Below are 9,575 nucleotides of genomic sequence, written 5' to 3' on the forward strand. Positions count from 1 at the left end.
TATTTTGTATAAGCGAAAAGGTGAAAAAATTATTAATTGTTGAAAATAATTTTTACTGATATATCGTTGAGGAAATGTAAAAATTTCTATTGAAATAATAGAGATTTTCCTAAATGCAATACTGCAAAACAATAAATGCCAAACGCAATACAGCAAAAACATAACGTGATGCATATGCAATATAATTTCAACTATCATGTAACATCAAAACAGTTTTGAATTGCGATACTCATGGTAGCTTCGCCGCACGACGAAAATTTAGAAATGCAAGAAAAATTTCTTCAAAGGCAATAACAAAACTAGAACAGAAGATTACTCTGTAAAATATAAAAATTTCTGTGAAACAATACACAGTAAAATTGAAACAGAGTAAAAGTGCCATTAAGTTAAATAAGACGTTATACTTTGAACATAACTATTAGTAATTAAATTAGACCTTTGTTAAATTTATTTACGTTTTTCACAATGTTATAAAGTTGATTTAAGAGAAGGTAAAATATTGGGCACTGTTTTACTGTGTTTAATGATCCGATTTAATAAAAATTTTACCACTCAGTTTCTTCAAGCGTGTTATTTTTTTTTGAATTTCAAATTAGATTCTAATCCTGACTCTGATCACTAGGTATAAATTTCTGATCTAATCCAATTGATAATAGAAAAAATTATTTAATTATCGATTCTAACAATGAAAAAATTTTAAAGCACCGACTCTGAAGTCTGTAAATATGCTTTTTCTAATAAAAAAAATTACGTGTAGTATTTAATAAAAAAAGCACAACAAAAATTACATTTTAAAAGCTCGTTTTTGATCTCACTCAAAAAATAAAACGCTCAAAAGCTGCTGGAAAATATACAAAAAAGAATAAGGTAAATGTATGTTGTGAGTAGAGCAAATATTTAAGTGGAAAAAATTTATGTTAGAAAAGCAAGAAAAGTGTAAAATTCTTGTTAACAGAAAATAATTTATATAATAAAGTTTATACACAACAATACACCGTTATATAAAATCTATAAAAATGTTTTGACAACAGAAAGCAATATTATAGTAAAAATGCAAGCATGAAACTTTTGACTCGATTTAGACTTTTAAAATAAAGTAACGGTAAAATCTGATTTTATAAGAATATACCATAAAAAAATTTACAGAAATTTACAGAAATTTAACATTCATAATTGCTTTAATGTGTAAGATAATGATAACTCACAATTTTAAAGCTGCAACAAAATTGATTAAGCTAAAATGTATCGGTACAATATTTTAAATATTTAGATTTCATTTCCGGTCTGTAAAAATTTAAAATCAGTTTTTTTTGTAAGCAGTTTGGTTTATGTTCTTGGATTTTCTGCTGAATTGCAGAGCTGTAATGGTCTTGTTTTTTGTATATGTATTAAGTTGAATTGTATTTTTGGATTTTTATTGCACATGCATCTCAATTGTACACATTTAATTCCATTTAGGAGTGCATTTTCATAATATTTGAACTGCATGCTGTTTGTGCATAGTGTATATGTACATTCAATAAACAGTGAATATAATATAAGAATATTATATAATTATGTACATATATTATGTAAAATTTATAATAAATAGTGAACTTGAAAATTTTTGTTAATATAATATGTATTTGCTTTCTATGTGTGTGGTTTATATGCATAAATAAAGGAAATAGTAAACATTCGTGCATATACCTGCATATGTGTTTATATAATATGTAAATGTCATTTTTAATGAATTCCATTCGGTTTAAGTTGAAGGTTTGCAAGGGTGAAGGCGTCTCAATGTCAGTATTTCCGTTTTTATTGTATATATGTATTTTCAATGTCAAATTATACGGCCATGATATTAACATTGGAACATAATTTTAAGGACTTTTTAAGGATTTTTTTTAGAAATGTTTTATAAATAAGTTTTTAATTCTATTTTTATGTATATATGTGTGTATATGAATGTAACGTATATTTACATATTCTGTTTTATATTTTGTTTTTATAAATTTTGTTAAGGACGTTAAGATAGTTTTATTATAAATTTTATATTTTTTTATTATTAAAATACACGTAATAGATGTCCTGCTCTATTTTAATCATTTTGCATAATTTTCATAAATAATATTTGACAGCAAGGTTATACATACTTAGATTTGTACCTTTAAGTTGTTCACCGGAAAAATAAAATTTTAATAATAAATTAAAATTTTTTTTTTTGTTTTATTATTCAAAATTATAAAATTATGTCAAAGGATCACGTAACACTAAATAAATATTACTAATTCCATTGTTTGTACAAATTTCTAAGTTATTTCTATAGAGTGCAAATTAGTTCAGTATATTTAAATGTTGTTAATTATTATGAGAGAAGATGAGAGATATGATTAATGAGAAATATGGGAGAAAATTTAAAATTTATTACATTGTATATAAAGTTATAGCCAACAAGAGTTTTGATCTCAAGCGAGTTGCTTGAAGTTGTCGAATTAAATTAAATTTTTCGTATTTTATGGAAAAATCAAAAGTTAAATACCCACGAATTTGTTCCTATAGCGTCTATAAAACCCTTGAGTAAAATTTCCAAATATTTTGACTTCAGTTATTTCATTTTTGGATATACAACAATATATTTTTACTAAAATTCAAATTGAATTTCGAAACTATTTTGACATTAAAAGGACAATTTGAAGTTATGACGAAATCAAATTTATGATAGTTTTTTTTTTGGCAGGAAAATATGCCAAAACCATTTTGATCATTGTTGAAATTAATTAAATAGAATAAATATATTTAGATATATTCGTGAATAACATATATTTCACATAAATTCATTGCACGCTCATAATAAATACATACTGGAACATATTATACATACATAAACTGAAATTTTTTTTTTTCTAAAATTTAAGAAATAATTTAGGTAAAATTATTGTCGTAAATGGATGTTAAGTGGATGTTCTAAAAGTTCTTTCATATGTTCGACAAATATCACAATTTTCTGAGTGCCGGGTTGAGGTTTTGCCACTATGTTGCATTTCTAAGGATTGGCTAAAATAAAATTAAATAAATTTAATTTTTTTATTTTGCAATTTAATATGTTAAAAAGTCATTTTAAAAAGATGCTCGGCTTTGCAGTATGTAAGCCGAATTTTTCTAAATTACATTTACTTAAATATTTGTTATTTATAGCTTTATTTTTTTTCTTAACATGTGTTGTTATATTTTCTCATTAAATATATAGTATTTTTGGTAATGAACGGACTAAATTTTTTACACTTTTCTATTTTCAAACCAAAACTTATTAACCCCAAGATGAATATAACATTTTCAACCATTTCTTCAAAAATAAATTTCTTTAAAAAATAATAAATAAATGTATTGTTAGGTAAGATTGCACGACATAATTCTCATAATATTTTTTTGATTCACTAATGACTTTTGTATTCAAAAATTTTATATTTTAAATTTTAAATTAAAAAAAAAAAATTGAACTCACTTTGACTGTCCCGAAGTACTTCCAGTATCAGTAGAACTATTCCTAGAACTTTCTAAAAGTTTTAAAGATGGTACTGATTCTACTGTTGGATCATTGGAACGTCTTTCATTATTCTTATAATCGACGTTTTTTGAAGATTTTCGTGAAGAGTCAAAAAATCGCCAATCAGGGTTACTTTTTTCGAAATTATGCTTTCTAAAATAAAAAATTTGCATATAATGATAGAATTAAATAAGTTTTAATAATTTTTGTGTATGTATTTTACCGCCCATTTTTCGTATGACAAACTTGTCTTTGAATTCGTGCTTCTAGAGATCTTTTATCAGGTTCAGTTTGTATTGTTTTATTAGGAACAAAATTATATTCGTTTTGTTTCATTTGGATGAATTTGTTACAAGTGTGTTGAATTTCATCAAGTTGAGTTCGATTTTCAAAAAAAACATATGACACTAGTTCAAGTTTTGGTGCAATAATTCCCTATAATTAATTTTATTAAATTACCAAATTACTTTTAGAATTTTTTCTTTTACTAAATTGTTGTACAACATTTGAACAACCTCTAAATAAAATATTATTATTTTTCTTATTACATACCGGAAAATTGTGACTAGGATTCATTAATATTTGGATAGTGGAATTTTCAACATACGAATTGCAGATTATTTGTTTTATTTTACCAATAAAATATGCTAATCTGCAACCATTTTGCCATAACGATGCTTCAATATTTTCAGTTGCTAAAACTTTATCTAATTCATTAAAGTTACGAACTGATGGAAAATATCCCTCCATTATGAATACGTCATGACATAACATAGGAAATTTAGGTTCCATTGGACCACTTTTAAAAAAATATCCAAGTGTTTTAATTGTCAATTCCAAATAACCAGAGGTACATAGCCAAACACCCGGGCATGTTACCTTTAAATATATTACAAATCTATTAATGAACGCATATTTTAAAGTTTAACTTTACTTCATGGAAAACTTACGCCATGTAATTCTAGTATTATTTTTACATAGCAACGTTTTTTCATTTCGACTTTATTAAATGTTTTTAGAAAAAATAATTTTACATATCGGAAATAATAAAAAGTAAATAAAAACAATTTTATAAAATGGTTTTTGTTTACGTTTAAACCGGGGAAGAAGCAACGTACTGAAAAATGCTTTAAAATTAAAAGGAAGTTAAAGCATTTTTTCTTAGCAACTAAAAATGTTTGAGAGCCAAACAAAAACTTGCGCACCAGGAAAACTTTGCCGTACAGAATAATGGAAATTTAAGCATAAGTGTATTCGATTTTTGTTCTTATGGCACAATAACGGCTGGAAGATAAACAAACTACAGTTAATTTAATGATGTGTTGAAAAAGCACCTTTTGTTTTTTGGAATAGCTGTCAAAAATTAAGCTTTTTTCATAAAAATTTAGAATTTTTCTTTGCGACGTATTACCGCATTTGTCAGCTTTAGTATAAAAGTGATATAGAATACATTGTCCACAATTTTGCAATAACAAGGCTTAAAAGGTTTCGAAAATTGGATGTAGCTTTCGAATTGGCAAGTTTTTCAGATTTTTTATTTTTAACCATCACCGTACCGTTCTATTGATCTTTCCAAAGTTTTATAATGATGGGATGAGCGGTTTATGTCCTCATACTACGCACATAAAAAGTGGTAACGGTAAAAGTAATTATAGAGTGTAGCAGATTATTATACGCAAAATTTATTTCCTTTTTATTACAGGTTCTTAAAGAAAAATGTTAAAAACTATAACAATATTTAAAATTAGTTCCTTGTTACACCTTATATTATTGTTTAATTTTTTTTTTTAAGTAACAAAACTGAAATATCCGTTGAATGTAGCGAAAAAAGGAATTCGAAAATCGAATTTCCTCCTTCCGATTCCAATTTTCTTAATTTCCTTTTTCATTATTGTACAACACATCATTACTTGACTTAATTGAAGACTCAAAACTAGCTATTTGTTCGCATGATCAAATTAATGTCAAGTTGTTTGAATTGTTACAAAAGTTATGAAGAATGACCAAAAAAGTTGTAAAACTAGTTTTAGCATATTTAAGATATTGACATATATTATGAGCATGAACTTACGTTGGCAACCTATTTCGTAATTTGAAAATGTAATCTATTCTTGTGGAAAATTTTACTTTCACATAAATTACTTTTTGCAATTATATACCATTTCTATTCTGGCTGCATTCAATAAAATTGCTTTATTAACATATTTCTTCGATAAGGTCTTGGTAGTCATTGATTACACTTACATCATTTCAGCATCACCTTAAAAATAAAACTTAAGTTTTTAATAATTTAAGTTTTAATTTTTTATATAAAATTTACTTGATCGCACTTAATGAATTTTGGTTTTTCAAAAATCAAACATTCAATTATTTGAAGATGCCAACTGTTTCGCTTCAACATAACCTGTTTAGTTTTTCATTATTTTATTGAAAAATGTTGAACATATGAAATCCGTTCAAAGGAAATATTGAACGCTAATTGAGTTTGCTATCTTATTATTGCAAGATCAATCCATTTTTTTTATAAAAAAGAGAAAAAAACAGTTTTATGCGATCGTTTTGTAGTGAAATAATTTAATTTTAAATTGAGTTGTTGAAACAACATGATCTTTTAAATTGATTAACAGGTTGTAAAAAATTCATAATTGATTTGTGAATCAAGTACCTATAGCAAATTTAATAACGAAGTTTAATTTATGTTTTACAATTACAATAATATGTAGATTCGTTTTGGTTTACTATAAGAAAAACACTCATAAAAGTTATAGTAGAAATGCGATTATCTAACAGTGTTGACATTGGAATAAAGAGAACTGGTGTATTTGGCCAATAATGGTAATTAATAATGGTTACTTTACACTTTCATTTTTAATTTTTGTCCACAATACATAAAAATTAAAAGTTAAGTGAAGGAAACTAGAGATAAAGATTCTTTTAATTACAATTTTATAACAATTTTTTTGATATTTTAGTATTTCGAGTGAATTAAAAGCTTAAAATATCACATTGTTTTAAGAATTTAAAAGTTGAGGCTTAAAATATCTTTACATTATTTTATGCAATTTAAAAGAAAATGTGAGTTTGTTTTATATTTTGAGTTTAAATTAAAAATTATTTGTTTTTTATATTCGATATTGTGTCAAATTTATCACACACACTTTCTTATTCACACACACACAGACTGTGAAGTCTTTTGTTCTTGGCCACTTTCATTTTTATAGGAAATTAAAAAAATAAACCAAAAATATAACATGTTACTCCTGCCATCTTCCATAGCACAGAACGTTTCATGCTTATTTTAAGTATTTTGAAAAATTCTTTCCTTTTAAGTCGATTTTGATTTATTTGCTGTTAAAACCTTTATAAAATTGTTTTGTAAACTTGGTTCAACTCCTGTAAATCGTGTATGTATTTGTAATTATAGAAATTATCGCGAAAAAGGAAACGGTTTTACAAAACTTATAATATTTTTAAAAATTGAAACTTGAATTTAACCTATAAACGTCACTAAGGTAAGAAACGTGGTTATCAGTTATCGACTGTTCACATTACTATAACAGCGGGAGTTCCATGTATTATATGTAACTTAAAGCCTAAACCAAAAGTTTACCAAACTATGATGGAATATTGCGTCGCATAAGTTAAGAATATAATGAAACAAAGTTAATGCTACGTAGAGTCCTTATCATAATTGACCTAAGCGATTATGAAATCTAAGCGGCTTCGACTAAATCATACTACGAAGATCAGAACTAAGCAAACGCCTCTGCACGGCCACAATACAATCTATATCAAAATTACGATAAAGAGAAAAGTAAATCAGAGAACCTCGCAAATGTGACATAAAGATTTCAAAAGGATTATTGAACTCCCTAGTTTACATTATGACAAAAGGTATAATAGAATTCTCTATTAACCATCAAATTAAGATGAACCTTAAAATCGTACCTGCAATCAAACGTTAATTTAAATTTAATACAACAAAGCTAGATTTTGGATTGAATTTTGAATTTACAATTATTTAAAAAAAAAAGACATTGATTCGAGGAACTTCGGAACTTTTTTCTAAGGTTTTGAAAATCAGTGATTCATATACAATCACAAATTTCAATTTTTCCCTATATTAAACTTTTTACCATATATTTTTTTCGCCACGTGATCCTTGTTATAAATAGTGAATTCGATGGGTTACTCTTTGTTGCACTTAAACGGTAAAAACTAATACATAGTCCGAGAATCAGAGAACCTCGCAAATGTGATATTTAATTTTAAATTATGAAACTTTTTTTTCAATTTTGTTTCAATAGTTAAGAGCTAGTTTTTCAATAATAAAAATTATATTATAAATTGGGATGTTCAGCAGTATTGTAATGTCATATTCTCTTTTTTGTGATTTATCACCACAACAAATCTTAATTTCATAGTTTGAAAATGTTATACCAATGTACTTTCATCATAACTAAATCCCCCCCCCCCCCCCTCACAATGTGTTTATATCAATGTGAAATTAAATAAATAATGGCGATATTTCTAAATCTATTTTTGGTTTATCAATATATTTAGGTTTTTTTTTAAAAGCCAGTTATTTATTTGGCTAAAATTACAACTTTTCAGTCCTGCTTTGAATTTTGAATCAAATTACTTTAAGAAATTGTAGTAGCTGGTAAAGAAAAACGTGGTATCGATATCCCTAGAATCAGGACGTCTGGGTTTGGGCAGTTTATATTTTATTCAGATGGCTCTAAGGGATGTTTTTTTGTTTTAAGGGATAATTTTAAAACATCAATTTGAAATGTATATTTTGTAACAGTATTTATAAGAAAATTCATAAGAAAACGTCTTTTTTTGTTAAGAAAATGATAAAGAATATTATTTTCAACAATTACATAATATTAAATACAAAAATTATTACAAAATCGTCTTATGAGATTTTTAATTATTTGGAAAATTAAACATTAAGGAATTCAGAAGCCTTCATAAATCTTAGGCTTCAATAATATAAAGAATGAGTAAAAATCAGAAAAGGTTAGAATCTCTCAGATAGTACTTTATCATATATCAAAAAATTTTCAATTGGAATACATATCATACTTACATATCTAGTTTTACTTTTGGGAAAATATAAAGCAAATGCTATTTTAAAAAATTTTAATTAAAATTAAATGGATAATTGTATCGTACTTATGTATATAACGAATTATATTATAGTAAAAACAAATTTCAAATATTCAAGACTTTAATTTAAAACTTTGTTATATTTATGAAATGATTAATGCTAGATAATTAATAAAACGATTAATTATTTTCAATTTGAATTTTAAGTTTCTTGAAAACAAAAAAAAAATTCTGAATTAAAACTTGAAATTTTTTTTACTCTCCTAAATATATGCAAATTATCTATAAATTTGAGTTAAATGTTTATTTTACAACAAAAATCCAAAAGTATTTTGTTGCAGTTTCTTTTATCTTGTAAAATTCTCATTGAATGCGATTATGATGTAAAAACACCGATGATTATTATTTGATTAATTAAATAAATCAATGATAATTACATTATGTAATTATATACTATTTGTTATAATTCAACCCATGACCAAAACTTCCGACAAACCAACATTTGTTCATTTTTGTGAACCAACTTGTTTAAGTGGAAGTTTGAAATTAAATTATCAGAATATATTTTCAATATTTAATATTTTATTTATTTTGTAGCAGCTGCCCTTTACATTGAGGAAACTTGTATATCAAATATTGATTTCAATTTTAGTAAGACTAAATTTTAAGACTGTTACTGTTTATGTTGTATAAATATGAATTTAATTTGAAATTTAATTTACTTTAAAAATTTTTAAAGTTTTCAAACGCTTTCCAAAAAACAAATAAAAATTGTACAATTCAAAAAACTGCTCAGTTAATTTAGAATTGTTAATAATGTAATAATATTGTAAAAACAAAATACGAGTATTTTTACAATAAGCATTTTTCATGCACTTAAATAATTTTTTAAGTGATTTGTCAAGATTTAATTCAGATAAATTTTTAACATTTT

The 9,575-nt window shown here is 25.0% G+C and overlaps 1 protein-coding gene across 1 annotated transcript; it reads right to left on the reverse strand.

The window, feature by feature from the left end:
* Positions 1 to 2,855: 2,855 nt before the first annotated feature.
* LOC129619151 (uncharacterized) lies at positions 2,856 to 4,606 on the reverse strand. Its single transcript, XM_055534248.1, has 5 exons — positions 4,477 to 4,606; positions 4,079 to 4,405; positions 3,750 to 3,961; positions 3,485 to 3,679; positions 2,856 to 3,036 (listed from the first exon to the last, which is right to left on the reverse strand). The coding sequence occupies exons 1-5, from the start codon at positions 4,519 to 4,521 to the stop codon at positions 2,934 to 2,936; spliced, it is 882 nt and encodes a 293-aa protein (XP_055390223.1). The 5' UTR covers positions 4,522 to 4,606; the 3' UTR covers positions 2,856 to 2,933.
* Positions 4,607 to 9,575: the final 4,969 nt, after the last annotated feature.

The sequence above is a fragment of the Condylostylus longicornis genome, unplaced genomic scaffold, assembly GCF_029603195.1.
Source record: "Condylostylus longicornis isolate FDR11 unplaced genomic scaffold, ASM2960319v2 ptg000010l, whole genome shotgun sequence".
NCBI classification, from domain to species: domain Eukaryota; kingdom Metazoa; phylum Arthropoda; class Insecta; order Diptera; family Dolichopodidae; genus Condylostylus; species Condylostylus longicornis.

What these genes read in the sequence shown, in the direction of transcription:
- LOC129619151 (XM_055534248.1), bottom strand. Translation starts at nt 4,521, where the DNA reads ATGAAAAAACGTTGCTATGTAAAAATAATACTAGAATTACATGGC. An exon ending in TAATACTAGAATTACATGGC is followed by an intron (nt 4,406 to 4,476) that starts GTAAGTTTTCCA and finishes ATATATTTAAAG; the next exon opens with GTAACATGCCCGGGTGTTTG. An exon ending in ATCCTAGTCACAATTTTCCG is followed by an intron (nt 3,962 to 4,078) that starts GTATGTAATAAG and finishes AATTAATTATAG; the next exon opens with GGAATTATTGCACCAAAACT.